We start from the raw sequence: 21820 nt of genomic DNA on the forward strand, positions 1-21820 counted from the left end.
TGAGAGAGGCAGAGTCATGGCTTCCAAGGACATCACCCTGACCCCTTAAGAGAGTCTTTGGGGCAAGAGTGGGACTGGGCATTTTGTAATGGGGTGCCTTTGACATTGCGCAAGCTCGTTAGGAGTGTGGGCACAATGCCTGAACTTTGAACAGGATGAGCAACCTTCGGCATTACAAAGGCAGAAGAGCAGGGGCAAAGTTGCCACGGAAGATTTGGAGGCCAACTTAGGACAAGGAAGGCTGGAGCCGGCAATGGGGGTACGGCTGTCAGATTATGAGCTCAGCGGGAATGAGGGGCATCACTTGCACCGGAAGGGTAGAACATCTGTCATGAGGAGAGAAAGAAGGATGTCCAACTCTCAACACAAGGTGAATCACCAAAGACTGACCCACCTGGAGATGTCCAAGAACCAGTGCTGCAAGAGACTGCAACTCTCCAGGCGGATGGCCATAGACACTGTTCTCTCAATGCTGAAGACCATGCACCCTGCAGCAGTGGTCATCTGTGCCTCAGTGGACGTCAAAGTCGCTGTGGAGTTGAGCTTCTTCCTTTTGGCTCCTTCCAAGGATAATTGCCAACGTTGGTGGCATCTCCAAAATAAATGCACACTACTGCATCGTGTTGGTCACTAGTGCTTTTGTTTGCCAGAGCTGGACATTAATGACAGACATGGCCTCACAGAGCCATAAAGGATTGAGTTTTGTCTCCATCACTTTATTCCCACAGGGCATCTTCGGTTATACCCATGTAGCCAGTGAGTACCCATGATCGACCAGTGAAATCCACCAACAGGAAAGCCTTCCACTCCCTCAATGTTCATCTTGTCTGTGACAACAGTGAGAGCTTCCGCCAAGTATCCACTTGCTTTCCTGGCATCTGCCATGACATCATTTATCCTCCACCAGTCCAGGCCACCTCAGATCTTCATTCCAACCTTCAAAATGTGTGGATGGAGGTTGCGGGAGGTAAGAGAGGTGAATAGAGTTTATGCTGAACAGAGGGAAAATGTTTGCTGCAGTAATAGGTGGTATCATCCTGCCACCATCCAGAGAGAGGGACCTTTCTCCTTTCCCTTAATCGCCTCCAGGTGGACATCGGCTAAGTGAGCACCTGCCTTGCCCCAAGAACCAGTCTTCCAGTTTCCTTGTACCTCATTTCTCTTTGTTTCTGTGGTACATAACACAAATCTCTCCCTGCGAACACCCGGCAACCTTAGTGATGGTTGCCATGGTGCCTAAGCGAGTCTTACAATTGACCCACCTTCATTCCAGCCCCCCATTGGCTCTAGTTGGGCAGGAAACCCATTCCATATCGTGGGCTCACCCGTGTGAAAACCTGAACTTTAGTTTACCACCACAGGAGAACTCCTAACCCAGAATCAGAACCAAATCAGATCCGGCTATTCTGTGAAAATCCAGCCCAGGGTGTCTGATCATTTATCTCATTGCTTTTTATGGTACTTTTCTGTGGCTGTCAATTTGGATTTGTTTAAATTCTGCTCTTGAATTTTTATTTCCTTTTATTACCCTTGTTATCTCTAGATTTGACACCTAATGTTCTCCAGGCTGGCCTCCCAAATCTGACCCTCTGTAACTTCAGGTCATTCACAATTCTGCTGCCTGTGTCTTGACTCATACCAAGTCCCGTTCACCATCACCCCCTGTGCTCACTGACCTACACTGACTCCTGGACAAGAAGTGTCTTTTTCTCAAACTTGTTTTCAAATCCCTCCATAGCCACCCTCTTCCCTATCTTCGTGATCTCCTCTGCCCCCGAAACACCTCTGGAGATACCTGGAATCATCTATTTCTGGTATCTTGCATAAGAATGTAGGAAATAGGAGCAGGAGTAGGTCATTCAACCCCTCTAGCCTGCTCCACCATTCAATAAGATCATGGCGGGAATTCCAAAGTCTAATGAACCTCTGATGGGAACAAAAATTCTCCTCATCATGGGGTATTTAATAATAGGATGAGGAGGATTTTTTATTCCCATCAGAGGTAATGTGGTGAATGAATGATGTATGCATGATACCGTAACCTGTAACCTGTGACCTGGAAGTGGCGATAGGAACTGCTTCCAGGTACTGTACTGTAACCCCGGTAGGGCTCCGCCTCTGGCTCCGCCCACACCGGGGCCATATATAAGCCAGCCTCTTGTGGGCGGCATTACTCTGACTCTGGCTAGGCAAGTTCATGACTAATAAAGCCTACTGTTCACTTGCTCTCTCTGCCTCACTGTGAATTGAAGGTATGTCAATTTATTAGTCATAGACAGCACTATGGAAGCCGCTCTAAAGCCAGACAGGCTCGAACTCGACGCCCGCGCTTCCGAAGCCAAGGAAATATTCGAACATTGGCTCCGATGCTTCGAGGCCTACCTCGACTCCTCCACAACGCCTCCCACGGAGACTCTCAAGCTGCAACTCCTCCACGCCCGGGTGAGCCATTGAATCTCGGTAATGATCGAAAAAGCGGCCACGTACGAGGTGGCGGTCACAACTCTCGAGGCACATTTCGTGAAGCCCGTAAATGAGGTGTTCACCAGACATCTCCTCACTACTCGCTGTCAACGCGCCGGGAATCGCTGGACGAGTATCTCAAAACCCTGACTCTACTCGCGAGGAACTGCAGCTATGGAGATGTGACGGCGGAGGAACATATGAACTCACAGATCCGGGACACCTACGTGGCGGGAGTCCGCTCGAATTACATCAGGCAGCGTCTGCTGAAAAACGGGACCTCTGACCTGTGGGAAACGGTAAAGCTAGCGACCTCACTAGAGGTGGCCTACCAAAACCTCGGCACATTCCCCGCGGGCCTGCGGAACCCCTCGTAGACGTCTTGTCGCGACCCCCGTCGGACCCGACTACATCGCAGGCCTGTGCCGTGTGTCTGCCAGCCCAGCCCGGGGAACCGCAGTGCTACTTCTGCGGCCAGGGCCAACACCCCCGGCAGCGCTGCCCAGCCCGCACATCACCGTGTAGCAATTGTGGGCAAAAGGGGCACTTTGCTAGGGTCTGTCTTGGCTGGCCTAAGGCCCAGAAATCGAAAGCGCACCAGGCCCGCCCCATGGACTCGCAGCCCCACAGATCCCGCAATGCGGCTGCGTGCCTGCCCGGAACTCCCCCGTCAGATGCGTCATTGGCAGCGTGTGACTAGTGGGGACTGCCATCTTGGTCTCCAGCCCCAACACTGACTGACACGTGCGACTCATGGGGCCGCCATCTTGGCCAGCAGCCCCAACACCGACCGATGGGGACGGCCATCTTGGTCGTCATCTTCGCCCCAGCCCGACACGTGTGACTCATGGGGGCCACCATCTTGTGACTCCACCGGCCACACAGATTACCCACAGCTGGGCGCAGTCACCCTCGCCAGTCGCAGCCAAAACAGCTGAAGAACTACATGATGGTCATCAGAGTCAGCGGGCACAAGTGCCCCTGCCTTTTCGACTCCGGGAGCACAGAGAGCTTTGTCCACCCCGAAACAGTAAGGCACTGCTCCCTCCACACCTACCCAGCCTCCCAAACAATCTCCCTTGCCTCCGGGTCCCATTCAGTTCAGATCCGGGGGTACTGTATCACCAATCTCGCGATGCAGGGCGCAGAGTACGCTCGTTTTAAGCTCCCCCACCTCTGCGCCCCCCTACTGCTCGGGTTGGACTTTCAATGTAACCACCGAAGCCTGACCCTACAATTTGGCGGACCCTTGCCCCCCCCTCCCCCCCTCAGTGTGCAGCCTCGCGACCCTCAAGGTCTCCCCCTTCACTCTTTGCGAACCTCACTCCTAACTGTAAGCCCATCGCCACCAGGAGCAGACTGTACAGTTCGCTGGAGATTATGTTTATCAAGTTGGAGGTCCAGTGACTGTTAAGTGAAGGGATCATCGAGGCCAGTAACAGCCCCTGGAGAGCACAAGTGGTGGTCGTCCGGACCGGGGAAAAGAATCGGATGGTTGTGGACTACAGCCAGACCATTAACCAATTCACGCAACTCGATGTGTACCTTCTCCCCCGCATAGCAGAGGTGGTCAACCAGATCGCGCAGTAATGTGTGTTCTCCATGGTCGATCTGAAGTCGGCCTACCACCAGCTCCTAATCTGCCCGGAAGAGCGACACTACACTGCCTTTGAAGCAGCCGGCCGACTCTTCCACTTCCTCAGAGTCCCCTTCGGTGTCACTAACGGAGTCTCGGTCTTTCAGATAACGATGGACCGAATGGTGGACCAGTATGGTTTGCGGGCTACATACCCGTACTTGGACAAAGTGACCATCAGCGGCCATGACCATCAGGACCATGACGCCAACCTCCAGAGGTTCCTCCAGGCTGCCCAATCCCTCAATCTCACATACAACAAAGAAAAATGCATCTTCCGTACTACCCGACTAGCCATTCTCGGCTATGTCGTAGAGAACGGAGTCCTAGGGCCTGACCCCGACTGTATAAGCCCCCTCACAGAACTCCCCACTCCACAGCCTCAAGGCCCTAAAACGATGCCTGGAGCTGTGCTCCTACTACGCCCAGTGGGTCCACAACTATGCGGACAAAGCCCGCCCAATTATTCAAACAACCACCTTTCCCCTGACGGATGAGCCCGCGCTGCCTTCAGCCGCATCAAGACCGATATCACCAAGGCCGCAATGCACGCGGTGGATGAGTCCATCCCTTTTCAGGTAGAGAGCGACACGTCAGATGTCGCACTGGCCGCCACACTCAACCAGATGGGCAGGAGAGTAGCATTTTCCTCTAGGAGCCTCCACGCTTCCGAAATTCGACACCCCTTGGTCGAGAAGGAAGCACATGCCATAGTGGAAGCCGTGCGGCACTGGAGGCACTACATAGCCGGTAGGAGGTTCACCCTCGTCACCGACCAACGATCGGTAGCCTTCATGTTCGACAACGCACAACGGGGCAAACTAAAAAATGATAAAATCTTGAGGTGGAGGATCGAACTCTCCACCCACAACTACGCTATCAAGTATCGTCCTGGAAGCTCAACGAGCTCCCAGATGCCCTGTCCTGCGGCACATATGCCAGTGCGCAAGGTGACTGACTTTGGGCTATCCACAATGACCTCTGCCACCCGGGGGTCACCCGGTTTACCCACTTTATTAAGGCCCGCAATCTGCCCTTCTCCTCCGAGAAGGTCAAGGCCATGACCAGGGACGGCCAGGTCTGCGCAGAGTGCAAACCGCACTTCTACCGGCCAGACAAGGCCCACCTGGTAAAGGCCTCCCGGCCCTTTGAGCGCCTAAGCATTGACTTCAAAGGGCCCATCCCCTCCACAAATTGGAATATATACTTTCTCACCGTCATCGGTGAGTACTCTCGCTTCCCCTTTGCCGTCCCCTGCCCCGACATGACCTCAGCCACCGTAATAAAGGCACTGCACAGCATCTTCACGCTGTTCGGTTTCCCTGCCTACACCCACAGTGACCGGGGCATATCATTCATGAGCGATGAGCTGCGTCAGTACCTGTTCAACAAAGGCATTGCCTCGAGCAGGACTATGAGCTATAACCCGCAGGGAAACGGGCAGGTGGAGAGGGAGAATGCGACGGTATGGAAGGCCGTTCTTCTGGCCCTTGGGTCTAGAAGTCTCCCAATCCCCCGCTGGCAGGAGCTCCTCCCTGACACCCTCCACTCCATCAGATCACTCCTCTGCACGGCCATGAACGAGACCCCTCATGATCATTTGTTTATCTTCCCCAGGAAGTCCATCTCCGGGGTTTCGCTTCCATCTTGGCTGAAAGCTCCGGGACAAGTCCTTCTCTGGAGGCACATGAGGAGCCATAAGAGCGACCCCCTGGTCGAGGGTCCAGCTGCACCACGCTAATCCCCAGTACGCTTACATCATGCACCAGGACAGACGGAAAGATACGGTCTCCCTACGTGACCTGGCGCCAGCTGGCTCCCCCGCCAACCACCCCCCGCCTACATCCCCCCTCGCCGCTGCCACTCACAGCACCCCTTACGTCCCTTTGAGTCTCCTGTATTATCCGCGCCGACACTGCCACCACCCATCACCGCTCACTCTACCCCCGCACCCCAACCGTCTCCGACACCCCGGACTGAGGCTCAAGCTCCAGACACAACGACCCTGGAGTCATCACCTGCGACAACTGTGCCCGCCACACCAGCAGAGCTGCGCAGGTCGAAGAGAACGATCCGGCCTCCAGATAGACTGAATATGTAATGACCCCACATCACCCCCGCTGGACTTGATTTTTTTAACAGGGGGTGAATGTGGTGAATGTATTCACCATAATGTATGCATGATACCATAACCTGTGACCTGGAAGTGGTGATATGAACTGCTCCCAGGTACTGTACTGTAACAGTACATATCACTGCCTCTGGCTCCGCCCACACTGGGGCCATATATAAGCCGGCCTCTTGTGGGCGGCATTCATCTGTACTACTGACTCTGGCTAGGCAAGTTCATGACTAATAAAGCCTACTGTTCACTTGCTCCCTCTACCTCACTGTGAATTGAAGGTATATCAGATTCATTAGACTTTGGAATGCCCGCCATGATCTTATTGAATGGTGGAGCAGGCTAGAGGGGTTGAATGGCCTACTCCTGCTCCTATTTCCTATGGGAGGAGATGGATTGCCCACCCCCGCCTGCGCTAAAAGCTGGTTGGCACCTCACTGACTTTAAATTCACCTGTCCTGCAGTGATATAATGCTGGGGGTGGCTTTAATGACTTGAGTGGGAATTCTTTCCCTCGTCTAAGAAGTCCCTTGCTCGACAGCTGCCAGTTAATCTGATTGATTGGCAATTCTGTCATCCCAGCAGCACCTGAAGACAGTAGTGGCCCCTGCTGAAGAAGGATAATGATGTCTCCCAGACTTAAAGATCAGGCATTTTGAGCGGGCAGGGATCGGAGACCCCAGCAAGTGGGGGGATTGGAGTTTGTGTTTTAGAGACAAACTGGGCAGGCACAAAGTGGGGGAGATATAATCTTCAGAGGGGGAGGTGATGCCCCCAATGGGCACAGGGCACTCCACCAAAGAAGATAACCTGATAGCAGCCCATGGCTGTCTTCCCCAAAGGCTGAAAAATTGCAGCGAGGCAGAACGAGACCCTTAAGTCCAATTGTTCTCTTAAGGGCCTGAATAGGCCTATGGGCAGGTGGGCTGCCTAATACCTTAGCCACCCCCTGTAATATGTGGGACAGCTTGGGAGTGGGTAGGAAGACAGTGGGCTGGCCACCCACTTTATTTTTTTTAGACACCCCCTTCAAATATGCTGACGGGTTCCATAAAATGCACCCCTATATGTTCAATAAGATCACCACCTCTTAATTTTCTAAATTCCAACAAGTATAGGACCAACCTGCTCAACCTTTTCTCAGAAGACAATTCCTTCATCCCAGGATCAACCTAGTAAACCTTCTCTGAACTGAACTGCTTCCAATACAAGAATATCCCTCCTTAAATAAGAAGACTAAAATTATACTCTGCTCTAGGTATGATCTCACCAAGCCCTGTACAGTTGGAAGATTTCATTTATTTTATACTCCATTCCTCTTTCAATAAAGGCCAGTGTTCCATATGTCTTCCTAATTATACAGCTTGCTCTTCCTGCATGCCAACTTTTTGTGATTCATGTATAAGGATACCCAGATCCGTCTGCACTGCAGCATTTCCAGTCTCCACTGAAGTAATGCATTTTTCTTGTCTTGCATTTTCCCACTTGATACTGAATCTGCCAACTTTGTACCCACTCGTTTGACCTATCTGCACTTCTTCTACACACTTTGGCTGCAATTTTCTGGCTGTTCCTGCTGTGAGTTCCCGCAAGACGGAGGGGGCAAACAATGAGAGAACCCAGTGACCGAAAGAGCCCACCATCAGCCAATGGTGGGCCATGCCCACCACTGCAAACACACCGCCGGGCAGGGGGCAGATAATCCCACCTTTGGGTCCTCCTCACAACTTGCTTCCCTACCTATCTTTGTATTGTCAGCAAATTTGGCTACAATGCACTCAATCCCTTTATCCAAGTCATGAATATAGATTGTAAATAGCTGAGACACTGATCACCACCTCTTAAATAGCTGTGGCACATCACTAACTGCAGTGCTAGTTACTCTTAAGCATCCTCAATTCTTTTTCTAACCACATCACCATTGGTGGCCCTGCCTTCAGTTACCTAGGACATTAATTCTGGAGTACCCTCCCTATACCTGGCTGACTCGCTTTCCTTCTTTAGGGCACTACATAAACCTACCTCTTTGACCAAACTTTTGCTCATCTAATATGGCTCAGTGTCATATTTTGTTTTATAATGCTGCTGTGAAGCTCTTTGTAATATTTTATTATGTTAAAGGCACAATATAAATATAACATTGTTGTAGTTATACCATATAATTTCCAATGGAGCACTCCCTAACATTAAAACAAAGTGTATACTCTAACTGGTCTGTTAGCGAGAATGTCAAAAAAAACTTTGTGAATAATTAGTGGCAACACTTCAAAGAGACGCACTGACAAAGAGACTACAGAGCAGACATTGACTGCAGATGGATATAATATAAGCTTTTATGTTTGATTTGTGGATTCACAAAATATACCTTTAGAAGATCATCATTCCAGATAAAAGATATATATATATGTTATAAATTAATAAAGATTGCTATGCTACTTCATTAGACCCTATCATCCAACAATATTTTCAAAAATAACAAACTCATAGTACTAACACAACTAAAACGCTAAATAACAGTTTGTTATTTGAAGAATTGGTTGTTAAATTCTTTGAGCCTTAATTGCAGCCAAAAATACTCTTTACAGCATATCACCAGAGCAAATTTGAAAAGTAAATGCTGGAAAATGGTTTGTGAGAAGGGCCTCTTATCTCTTGCTACTTTTTCTTCTTTTTGTAGATCCAAGTCAAAAGCAACACAAAAGGAAAAAGCCAATTATGAACTGGGCCTTTTGGCGTGGTCCCAGCCCTCAGTTGGACAACTTGCTTCTGTCCCCAACCATCAGAACACCGGGCAGACTCTTTGGCCTCCCACTCACAGCCATTTGTGAGGATGACAATCTCCCAAAGCCAATCATTGTAAGTGACAAAATGGCGAGAATAGGCGGAGAAAGAGTCGCCATTCTATAATCATTGAGTATCAAAGTATGTCAAGGCAGCATACATGCTGAGATGTAGATCATTCTTAAAGATCTCCAGATCATTATCTGCAGAGAAGAACAAGAGAAAGTCATATAACAGCAGAATGTGCAAACTCCACACATACAAGGCTGGAAATTGAACCCAGGTCCCTGCCACAGTGATAGCCACTATGCTAACCACTGAGCTACCATGCCGCCCCATGTGTGCAATCTTGGGCAGGGTTCTCCCATCCCGCGGCAGAGTGTCCACGCTGTCGTAAGCGCCGTCGCGTTTTACGTCGGCGTGAACGGGCCACTCCCACAGTTAATTCTGGCCCCTACAGGGGGCCAGCACGGCGCTGGAGTGGTTTGTGCCGCTCCAGCTGCAGATCACGGCATGAACTGTGTGCTGCGGGACCCATGCATGCGCAGTTGCGCCGGTGCCAACGAGGACATGGGCAATCGGCGCATGCGCAGTGGCCTTCTTCAACGCGCTGGCCCCGACGCAACATGGCACAGGGCTACAGGGGCCGGCGCGTAGGAAAGGAGGCCCCAGCCACAGAGGCCGGCCCGCTGATGGGTGGGTCCCGAATGCGGGCCAGGCCACATCAGAGCCCCCCCCCCCCCCCCCCCGGGGTCGGACTCCCCCTCCCTCCCTCACAGGCCGCCACCTCACCCTTACACACCGATGTCCCGCCGGCCTAGAGCATATTAGAACGGTGCCGGCGGGACTCTGCTCTTTTCCTACGGCCGGAGAATCGGCAGGTCGGCTGCGTAGACCGGCATCACGCCGGCGCCAATGGCAACGATTCTCTGCACTGCGGAGAATCACGTGCCGGCATTGGGGCGGCGTGGCCCGTTCGCTGGGATTCTCCAGCCCGGCACAGGGCTGGGAGAATCCCACCCCTTGTTCTTCGTTTATAATGTACGAAAATAAATTCCATCACGTTTTATATTGCTGAAATTCACATTTTAGATAATTTCCTGGAAAAGAGGCATATCATGGGACTCGAAGGGGCTCATTTGGAAATGGAGCAGCCATCCTTCCGTGGCATAATTGTATTCATAATCCTAAACTGGGAAGTAATGGCTGAAAGTAATGGCTTAGAAAGCTTACACAAGCAAGCAGGAGGATGGAACCTTAGCAAAAAATGACAAACTGTCTGTTGTGGTGAGAAAAACCTTGTGAATCCTGCCGTTGATGTGAAATATCACGGAATATTGAGCCTCCAGAGAAAAGGTTTTTTTCCTGCCACATGAATCACACTGCGCTTGGGGCAGCCTCTCACTGATTTGCTAGCCCCAGGACGTGGGTGGCACCATGGCACGGTGGTTAGCACTGCTGCCTCACAGCTCCAGGGTCTCGGGTTCAATTCTGGTCTCGGGTGACTGCCTGTCTGGAGTTTGCACTTTCTCCCTATGTCTGCATAGCTTTCTTCCGGACACTCTGCTTTCCTCCCACAGTCCAAAGATGGGCAGGTTAGGTGGATTGGCCATGCTAAATTTCCCCTTAATGTCCAAAAAGGTGAGGTTGGGTTACTGGGTACGGGGATAGGGTGGAGATATGGGCTTAAGTAGTGTGCTCTTTCCAAGGGCCGGTGCAGACACGATGGGCTGAATGGCCTCCTTCTGCACTGTAGATTCTATGATTCTATAAATTATTCCTTACAATCAGTGGGGAGATCCATTTAAACTCCTCCCCTGCACTTGTTGCAAATCCAATCGAGGGGCTAGCAGCCAGGAAGTCAGCTCCATGGTTCACAGAGGGATCCCACACCAGACTCCTGGATGGAATGCAGCAGAGGTGGAACCTCCAATACCTGTGTTCCAGACAGCATTCATCCAGCAAGGTGACCACCCTCACCTGGGAGGCAGTGGCTGTGTTAGTCAGTGCCAACTCCCTGTGGAAGAGGATTTAGCAGCAATGCCGCAAAAAAAATAGTGCCCTTCTTCCCATGGCCAGGGTAAGTTTGCAGGATTTGAACTGCATGATGCAGGCACTTATGGGAATCGATGAGTTTCCACGCCAGAGGACAGCACTGCCGCACCTGTGTTGCCCGAAAGAAAGTCCAGGCCCCCATCGGGGACACCTGCCAAGGTCATTTCAGGGTGTGGAAGGCAGCAGGTCGCCTCAACCTTGGCTATGGATCGTGGGGAAACACCTAGACTAGCAGGAGGAAGAGTACGAAACTGTAGGCACTTAGTGAGCATGGGTGAACATAGGTACCTGTTGAGATAGGTCACCATTGTAATATAACTCTTGTAATAAACATCACTTTGCTCACCAGCCGATTCTCCACCCTGCTATTTCATGATGCCGTGCTCCGCAAACCCTCGCACATACTCGGAGCTTCATCCCTGTGGATTGTGAGAATGGCAAAGCTATGTCTCTCCCACCTCCTACATTGATGACAGTACAGATGTGTTGCTGCTGCCACCGGCCAGCACCCCCGGCTCTTCCCCAAGCATCAACGCTCAGGCCTCCCATTTCTGCCACTTTTCTCCAGTGATGGATGCCATGAGCTGACCAAGATTAGAGAGACAGACCCACCTTGGATGTTAATTGAGGTAAACACCAGGACCCTTGACTGGAAGGGGGCTTCAGCAGATGAGAGTTCATCCTGCATCTCTGAACCCCCATAAGTCCATTCATTGGCAGGATGTGTTCATCTCTCTGTCAGGCAGGAGTTAGACATATTGCTGTGGATGAGAAGAGTATCGCTCAGTCCTCAATCCAAGTCATCATCATTCTACCACAGTGTCCGGGCAATATCCTTAGCTCGGCCCATGAACTTGGGCATCACTACAAGAACCTATCACTGGCACTACAGAAATGATAAGACGTCACACCCCAGGGTGAGAGCTCCTCACTCCCTAGTTTTCCCCAAAGCGAGAGGCTAAGTGGGAGTCCCTGGATCATCAGGTCCTGGCCATGGCCCCAGGTCCTTTCTCCTCTGAGGGCTGCTCCTCACTGCCCTCCTTAACCTCAACCTCATCTGAGGAGATCTGACACTTGCCCCATCTCCTCCAGATCCATCTGGCCTCCTCTCTGCAGTGCCAGCAAACCACAATAATGCAGGACACCCGCTGGGGGCTGTATTAGAGGGCACCCCCTGACTGGTCCAGGCACTGGAACCGCATCTTCAACTGGCCAATCACCTGCTCGACCAACACATGTGCAGAAGCATGAGCCTCGTTGAAACGCGTCTCTGCAGGTGTTTGTGGCCCCCTCACTGGGGTCATCGGCTATCTCCTGAGTGGGCACCCCCTGTCCCTGAGAAGCTATCCCTTCAGTCGCTGCTGTCCCTAAAAACCTCAGGCATCTGTGAGCACCCCAAGATGTAACTGTCATGGACACTCCCTTTAAAATGGACACATACCTGCATTATGCGCATCCTGTGGTCACAAACCAGTTGGACATTGAGGGAGTGGGATCCCTTGCGGTTCATGAATGGTGCCATCGAGACCGCAGGGCCATGTGGGTGCAGTCTATCACATCCTGCACTCCAGGCGTGCCTACTAAACAGGCGGTGCCCATGGCCCTGGCGTCCTGGCTCACCTGTCCTGGTCCAAGTTTATAAACACATGATCTCTTGCATAAAGTACATCTGTTATCTCCCTTATGCATTTGTGTGTAGTTGGCTAGGAAATGCCACACAGGTCATCAGTGCTGCTCTGAAACAAGCCGCTTGCAGAGAAATTCAGAGTGGCCGTCTCTTTAAAAGCCACAGGGAGTGGGTGTCTTCCCATTCAATGTGGTGCCAGCTCTTGCAGAACATGGCAAAGATGGTCCATTGTCCCCAGGACAGGCGCAAACGTCTCTGGCACAGAAGCTCTGACTTCTGCAAGTAGGATGCCCAACTTCGGTAGACCCTTTGCTGATACTGTCTCCCACAAGGCTCCACCATCTATGGTGCTGCTCCTGAACAGCTATGGGTCCAGCCTCCCCCTCCTCTGCAGGACACTGGTCATGGCCACGTGAAGAAGCATGTCGATACTCTGTTGCTGCTCGATCACTATGAGCAAAATAGCAACCTCAAAAGCTCCAAGATTCTCCAGAATCATGCAGTGAAAAGAGAGCACCAGAGCGAGCGGTGACGATTCCTAACAGAGCCCTGACCTTCAACCCTCCACACATATGGGACTTCCACCCATGTCCTTCCCCCTTTAGTGAGTGCCTCTCCATTAAGCCTCTCAGCCTCCTCGCTCTCACTGTAGCCACTTCCCCACAATTGTTCCCTCTCAACTCCACTTGGATGAGTCGTGAGGATCCTCCAAGAGTCTCAGTGGCACCTTTCCCCCGACCATTCCCTAATTCCCCCCTAAACAACCCCCCCCCCCCCCCCCCCCCCCGAAGAGAGGTGGCCTTTTGGAGACGGTAGTTATTAGTTGGGTTGTCTCGAAATCTTAAAGAAAAAGGCAGGCATATAACCTGCAGTTGAATGATTTTCATAATTCACTTATCATGTATTTCCATTTTTTCCCCATATTTTAGGACATGCTTTCATTTCTGTTTCATGAGGGACCATTCACCAGGGGCATTTTCAGACGTTCTGCGAATGCTAAAGCCTGCAAAGAGCTGAAAGAGAAGCTGAATTCTGGAGCTGAAGTGCACTTAGCAAGTGAATCTGTGTTTGTGACAGCTGCTGTGTTCAAAGTATGTGAAGAACATAAACTCAGAATCCAAATTACATTTTATTTCCGTTTCATTTTACAGTTTTACATAAATTGCAATGAGAATGAGGTAGCCTGGTGTGGTGGTGCGTTAGTACACAAGTGCGGTGGTAGGACATCGGGTCGCATTAAGGATGAAACTTGGATGAGTTTTCAGTGGAAGTCAGAAAGTTAAGACTAAGTGATTCTCTACTAGGAGGAATAGAATATCAGTGGCCCGTGTTGCTGAACCTAATTGTTTCTCCCCCATTATTACATTGGCTAAGGTCAGCTAAACTGAGACATGGATCATTAGTTTCTCTAATAAGGTTTGGCCTCTGTACTTAACCTGAGTAAAATGAAGATAGCAATCATTGTATAGAGGCCATCCTGTCCACAGGATATATTGATAAACTTACTGAATGTAAAATGGTCTTTACTTTCCGTTATGTAAATAAGGTTGTAACAAATTAGCTTTGCTGTCCTGTTTATCCAAACATATTATGAAGTGTTTACAAGGAACCTGTTGTGTTAATTTGCAAATTTTAGATGATGTTTTCTGGTTTCTCCTGCCTTGCCTTTGTTAATGTGGGATTGAAATATTACAGTAAACATTTCCCACTGTGAGGAAGCAGCTGTTGTGTTCGGTGAGTAATAGGCAGCACAAAACGAGCAAGGAGGTCATAGAGGTTTACAGCATGGAAACAGGCCCTTCGGCCCAACTTGTCCATGCTGCCCAGTTTTTACCACTAAGCTAGTCCCAATTGCTCGCATTTGGCTCATATCTCTCTTATACCCATGTGACCCATATAACTGTCCAAATGCTTTTTAAAAAGAAAAAATTGTACCCGCCTCTATTACTGCCTCTGGCAGCTTGTTCCAGATACTCACCACCCTTTGTGTGAAACGATTGCCCTTCTGGACCCTTTTGTATCTCTCCCCTCTCGCCTTGAACCTATGCCCTCTAGTTTTAGACTCCCCTAGCTTTGGGGAAAGATGTTGACCGTCTATCTTATCTATGCTCCTCATTATTTTATAGACCTCTATAAGACCACTCCTAAGCCTCCTAGGTCCAGGGAAAAAAGTCCCAGCCTATCCAGCCTCCTTATAACTCAAATCATCAAGTCCTGGTAGCATCCTCGTGAATCTTTTCTGCACTTTCTAGTTTAATAATATCCTTTCTATAATAGGGTGACCAGAACTGAACACAGTATTCCAAGTGTGGCCTTACTAATGTCTTGTACAACTTCAACAAAACGACCCAACTCTTGTATTCAATGTTCTGACCAATAAAACCAAGTATGCCAAATGCCTTCTTCACCACCCTGCCCACCTGTAACTCCAATTTCAAGGAGCTATGAACCTGTACTCCTAGATCTCTTTGTTCTATAACTCTCCCCATTAAATGAGTAGATCCTGCCCTGATTCAATCTACCAAAATGCATCACCTCACAATTATCTACATTAAACTCCATCTGCCATTCATCGGTCCACTGGTCCAATTGATCTAGGTCCCATTGCAATCCTAGATAACCTTCTTCACTGTCCACTATGCCACCAATCTTGGTGTCATCTGCAAAGAAGGTTCCCATCGATTTCTAACTTACTGACTCTGACCTGGCAAAAACTGCACACGGCATGAATCCATAACTTTTATATCCTTCAATGAAGTTTCAGTTTTATGACCTTCTTTAAATCAAAGCTCAGTAAAACAGTTGAGAAAAATGGATGAAATATCAGAAATTAATATTCAGAGGGAACTTTACAATTATATTTTGTTCCATATTTCTCCCTGACTCTGCTGAAATTGCTCACTCAGAATGGGGTATGGTTTTCCGTTTGGTGGCAGCAGCTTCTATCTCACTATGTTTGAGTCTGAACAATGTAGTTCCCAATTTTCTTAGGGTCTTGTCAAGCAGTATCCAGGTAAAGGGGGCAGGAGATCCCTGGCAGAGACAGGAAATCAGGTCAAAACTGTAAATAGCGGTCGCCCTGCTAGAAGAGGGACTAGAGGAACTTGCAGCAGGCGGCAGAGGCAGACGTGACATCAGAAAAAGGTAGAGCCAGTAGGAAGGAGCCTAATGGAATTTCTGTGACTTCTGTCCTTTAAGGTCTTATTGGTCTGATGCCAGTATCTTGGTTGATAGAGGCCTGTGTCTTAAACTCCCAGAAGACAGCCAGCAGCAGTGATAAAACAATGCTCTAATAAAATGCCAGTTAAAAAAATTATTTAAAGCTGGTTTTGTTTCTTGTTCCATACATGGCTTGACAATGCCATGAATTCCTTCTCATTTAGAGTAGGGGGTTCCAAGCGATGGCTCCTGAAAATATTTACATTAGTTGATGCCAAATTTTCCTTCGATACTCCAGAGGGACTGGGAGTAGAGGCTACAGTGTTGCAAGAATCCTGAATTTTACTAGTTATCAGTAAAGTGACTGATAGGCCACTAGCTACAATGATAAGTTATTGCACAAGTTATTACAGTCAGTGGAGGTTGACTCCCATTGCTTATCTTGCCAATTGAGTATATGCATATTAAACCTTCCTGCAAGTAATCATCGTAAAATCTATTTCATTTCTTGATCAATTTATTTCTCCTCCTTCATTGCCAGCTAAAGGAAGAGCCACCTTGGGACAGGAAAGCAAATGGGGGAGGGAAAAAACTAACAATTTAAAAAACAAAAACATGAATAATTTTTATAATTTCCACTCTATTCACTAAATGAAGAGAGTCTATAAAACTGTTCAATTAATTTGGAGAAAACCGAACACAACGTGAAACCCGCATTTACAGTATACATGTCGAGAAAGATACTGCAATTTGGGAATAGAACGACTGTTCATGAAAAGTAGTTTGCATTTCTTGGCACAAGGCCATTACAATCTCCTTCCATTAGCATAGGCTGCTTGTAAAATCATATCTGGTATAGAATGAATAATCACAGTGTGATTCGTTTTGCAGGGGTAAAATAATTTTAAATATATCAAGAATTTTTAAAATGTAAATATAATTCTTGGAATTTTCTGATTTCCGAGTTTCCTGTAGATTATAATAAATCATTAGCGGTAGAAATTTCAATAGAATGTAATAAGAATATTTGGGAAAGTTCATTTTGGTCAAAAGTGATTCGGAAAACAATTTGTTTTTCTTCCAAATGGCTTCTTTAAGTCTGCAACCTGTATAACTGCAAACTGTGACTCAGACCTTGTAATGGAAAAGGTTTTAAAAAAAAACAAACATGATTATTTTTATGAAGAGGGAAAGACCATTTCACTCCAGAAGAAATTTCCTATGCTGCATATGTCCCAAGATATGTCTCAGCCAATTAACTACTTGTGAAGCACATTCACCATTGTCTTGTAGGCAAATACAGCAGCTGATTAGAGCACCACAAGATCCCATAAACAACAATGAAACAAATGGCCAGATATTTTTTGTTTGAGAGCTAAATGATAGCTAGGGCAATTTTTTACTGTTGGTTGAATGCCATGGGATTTTTAGATCCACCAAAACAGGCAGGCAAACCCTTTGTTTAACTTTTCATCTGAAAGACACCCTCAACAATGCAACATTCCTTACTCAAGTTCTAACTAAAGTTACACACGCTTAATTTTTTTGCTGGACTTGAGCCTACAACCCTCAGTCTGACCATGACCATGTGCACATCATATATGTGTATATTTCCCTCCCCCCAGCTCAAATAATTGTCTTATGAGTCATCAATTTACAAATCAATTTTATTTTATTTTTAAAAAGTTATTAAGGCATTTATATAAACAGCAAACACACAAAAGAGAGCAAGAGCAATCTGGAACAACAGAATTAATAATTAATCAACATCTGACACCCCCCCCCCCCCCCCCCTTCCCCATTTGACATCTATTTTAATGAACTTGCGATTATAATCTCTTAAATAGTCTTGCCCATTTTATTTCTAACGGGAGATGAACTTTGAAATGTTGTCCAGACCCAAAAATATCTCCCGTTGGTATCTGGTAAAGATTCATATTTGTTTTCTCAAAATGAGCAACTATGTCAAATGTTTAGATTTTTCAATTTCAATGCAAACTGCTTTGGGAAATCGTGTATGCAGGCAGCAACCCTCCATTCCCTTGACCAAGTAATCAAACATCAAGTGTGAAACCAAACATAGATCTTGTCAGGCTGTTTCACTGCAGGGGACATCATCGCAATGTCGGATTCTACCTTCACCTGCTGTTCTCATGTGCATGCTGTTCAGTAAGATTCTCTTTGCATTGGTGAAGTGATGGTGCTCTGCCTTATTTTATTTTTACCCATTCTTTTTGGATCCGGAATACTGAGTAAAGTACAGCACCTTTGGCAGGTACTCTACCAGCGATACAATGTGTTATATTTTAAATAATGACTTATCTAAAATATATATATTACTCTTGAAACCACCACGATGATAAAATGACCAATAGTCATCTTGTTGAAAGATTAACTATTTAATGAGTAACAAAATAATAAACTGAGTTATTTTACTTAATACTAAACTAACGATAAGGAATTAAAGTACAATACAGATAGCTACATAACTATACACTATTATAACAAACTAGCTCTAATTTCTCTCACTCTAGCTATTCCATGTCTTGCTTGTTCACTGTTTTGATGTCATCTCATCATCTGACTTAGAAAAGACGGGAAATCAGTTCTTATAGTATCTGACTGTGAGCCATCTAGTGTTGAAATGACTGTACTGCATTTACATACATTGATCATGTATATTGATATCTGAATATCACTACACAATGTGCATAACCATTTCCATTTTGGGAGGGCCTTAGGGCAGAATTCTCCACACCCGCGCGGAATCGGGAAGGCCATTGTGAACTCGGCCGAGTTTCACGATGGCCTCGAAGGCCGCTCCTCGCACCTTATTCACCCCCACCTGGGGGGCTAGGAGCGGCGCTCTGTAACTCTCGGCCGCCGGGCCTTGACACTTCGGCGGCGCCTAAGTGACGTCAGCCGCACATGCGCAGGTTGGCCGACTCCAACCCGCGCATGCGTGGCTGACGTCACGATGGCTGATGGCTCCAACCCGCGCATGCGCAGTTGCCGTCTTCCCATCCGCTGCCCCGCAAGACGTGGCGGCTTGATCTTGCGGGACGGCGGAGGGGAAAGCAGAGAATCGCGCCCTTAGTCTGCATGACCAAGTCTGTATATGGAAAATATTAAAATGTTTCCTGATTTATCAGACAAAACACATTTTTGAGAGCGGGCAAAAGAGAAATCCATGCATGTCTCCTTGTCCATCCCCAAGAAAGGAGTAAGCTGCTTCAAACATCACTTAACAGCCTGGCTGAGTCAACTCAGGTTGCTAAGGCAGGCAATTCTGGTCTGACAGAATATCAGTAGCAGGAGGTACCCTGTATTGACAAGGGCAAGTGGGCCTTGCAATATGAGCTTCAAATCTGTGGCTGCCTGGTTTGGTGGTGAGGAGACCTGAGGTATGCTTGAAAGATAGTTTCCAAGCAGGAAACTAAGTGCTGTAATATTTAACCTTCAATTACTTTTGTTCATGAATATATTTTTCATTTATTGCAAATTCAGGACTTTCTTCGGAATATTCCTGGAGGCATCTTTTCTTCAGGTCTCTATAATGATTGGATGGCAGCAATAGAAAAAAGAAGTAATGAGGAGAAGATAAAGGGAATTCAAAGGTTGGTAAAACTATTAAATGGGAACATCATCTCAGTGACACATGGCTGCATGGGAAGCCAGTAGATCTCAAAACCAAAGTGGACACAAAGAGGGCAGGGGGCTATAAGATGCTGGAAACTGAGGGAGACACAGTCAAAAGCTATATTGCAATAAAAATAAGCGCTCCTTCTTCCAACCACAACACATGGAGAAAACAGCTAATTATTCACTTAAAGCACAGCTCAGTAAATCTCTTTTATCATCCATTCAGGGCATGTTAGTGTCACTGGCATTTATTTTCCATCCTTAATTGCCCTCAAATGTGGTGGCGAACCACCTTCTTAAATCACTGCAGTCCCTGAGGTGAAGGTCCTCCCATGGTAGTATTAGGAAGAGAGTTCCAAACTTTGATCCGGTGATGATGAAGGAACAGCAAATTACCTCCCAAGAAAGGATGAGAGAGATTTGGAGGTTGTGGTGTTCACTTGTGCCCACTGCTCTTGTACCTACGCAAAAGAGGTTGCAGGCTTGGGAGGTGCTGCAGCCATGGTGGCTATGGATGGGGTGCCAATCAACTGAGCTGCTTTGCCCTTTTAGCTGTCTGGCTTCCTCAGTATTGTTGGAGCTGCTCTTATCCAGGCAAGTGGAGACTATTCCATCACACTCTTGTTTGTGCCCTATAAATGGGAGGCAGAGTTTGTGGAGTCGGGAGGCAGGTTAATCACCACGGAATGCTCAGCCTCTGATCCAATCTTGTTGAGAATTCAAATATGGTAATGTCATTGGATGTCAAGGCCAGGAGATTTGATTCTTTGTTACTCAACATAGGAACATAAGAATTAGGAGCAGAAGTAGGCAATTCAGCACTTGAGCCATGCAATCAGACGATGGCTGATCTCTTCCTGGTTTCAAATACACTTTGCCACCTGTTCCCTAATATCCCTCTAACCTGTTTTTATCAGACTGATACTGAAGATGGTCATTGCCATGGTCATTGCCTGGAACTTGAGTGATCTGAATGTTATTTGCCACTTATCAGCCCCCTTGTCAGCCCACTTGACAGCCTATGTCTAAAAGGTCTCGCTGCATCTAGTCATGGGCTGTTTTGGTATCTGAGCAGCTGCAGTGGTACAGAATGCTGTGCAACTATCAGTGATCATCTCCACTTCTGACCTTATGATGGCAAGAAGGTCATCGATGAAGCTCTGGGAAAGATGACCACAGCTGCTGAATTTAAATGGGTTCCCAGCTGGACTGTGCATTCCAATGCGAGTAAAGCTGGTTGTTTGAATGAACAAGCAGGAGAGGACCTTAAAGAGACAATTGGATCAAGTGATTGAGTGATCGGCTGCTAAATTTGAAGAATAAGAGGAAATAAGTTGGAAATGAGAAATGCAAAGAGGAGGTAGCCAGCAGCGTGAAATGGGAGGAAGTCCAGAACCACAGAAAATTAGTAAAAAGGTTATTAATTACTTTTATAAAAACATCTTGCCTGGTAAAATATTGGAAAGTACTTTGCAGGGTGTTAGCGAGTGACGATAAAGGAACAGCTTTGCGAGAGAGAGATAGAGGTAGAGAAATGGAGACGGTTAGGAAGAGAATTCTGGAGCTGAAAGTCATGGTCACCAATGGTGGAATGGTGAAAGTTGCAGATGAGCAAAAGGCAAACATTGGCAGAATGCAGAGATCTCCGACACACTTATCAACATGGCGGCAGCTTCCTGCAACATAAACTCCAAACTTCACAGTGGCATTGAAAGCAGATTTAAGTCGTTTTTCTGGTATTAGTTCTCAATATACGTGCAGCAGCTGCTTTGGCATTAAAAGTTAGATGAGGTTTAAACTTTTTTTAAAAAGAAGCTTTATGACATTGCCACCTAGAGGTGTAACAAGTACTGCAACTAAGTAATGGCACTTATTATGGAATTTCCCACTGATTGAAACAATTACATCAAGCAGATGACCTTTGATTAGATCCTCCCAGGAATTTTAATATGCATTAGATTGTTGGGTTGTCTCTAACATTTAGACATCAAGCTTGTGCCTCAGTGCTGTCAAAATATTAATCCAGCAGCAATAATCTTCAGTAGCATTCAGAGCAGAGAACAAAGAACAAAGAAAAGTACATCACAGGAAGAGGCCCTTCAGCCCTCCAAGCCTGCGCCGACCATGCTGTCATCTAACCTAAATCCTTCTACACTTCTGCGGTCTATATCCCTCTATTCCCATCCTATTCATGTATTTGTCAAGGCACTCCTTAAATGTCGCTATCGTACCTGCTTCCACCAACACCTCCAGCATGGGTTCCAGGTCCCCACTACCCTCTGTGTTTAAAAAAGAAAACCTCCCTCGCACCTTGTGATAGTCACCACTGATGTAT

At 47.5% G+C, this 21820-nt stretch overlaps 1 protein-coding gene across 1 annotated transcript in view; it reads left to right on the plus strand.

The window, feature by feature from the left end:
• The window catches only part of arhgap20 (Rho GTPase activating protein 20), a 144930-nt gene that overhangs the window by 110944 nt on the left and 12166 nt on the right, over positions 1-21820 (plus strand). Inside the window, exons 10-12 of the mRNA XM_038817771.1 lie at positions 8899-9077; positions 13614-13775; positions 19351-19460. Of these exons, the coding sequence (XP_038673699.1) occupies positions 8899-9077; positions 13614-13775; positions 19351-19460 (451 nt within the window). The remainder of the gene's footprint in view (positions 1-8898; positions 9078-13613; positions 13776-19350; positions 19461-21820) is intronic.

This window comes from Scyliorhinus canicula, chromosome 14 (assembly GCF_902713615.1).
Source record: "Scyliorhinus canicula chromosome 14, sScyCan1.1, whole genome shotgun sequence".
NCBI classification, from domain to species: Eukaryota; Metazoa; Chordata; class Chondrichthyes; order Carcharhiniformes; family Scyliorhinidae; genus Scyliorhinus; species Scyliorhinus canicula.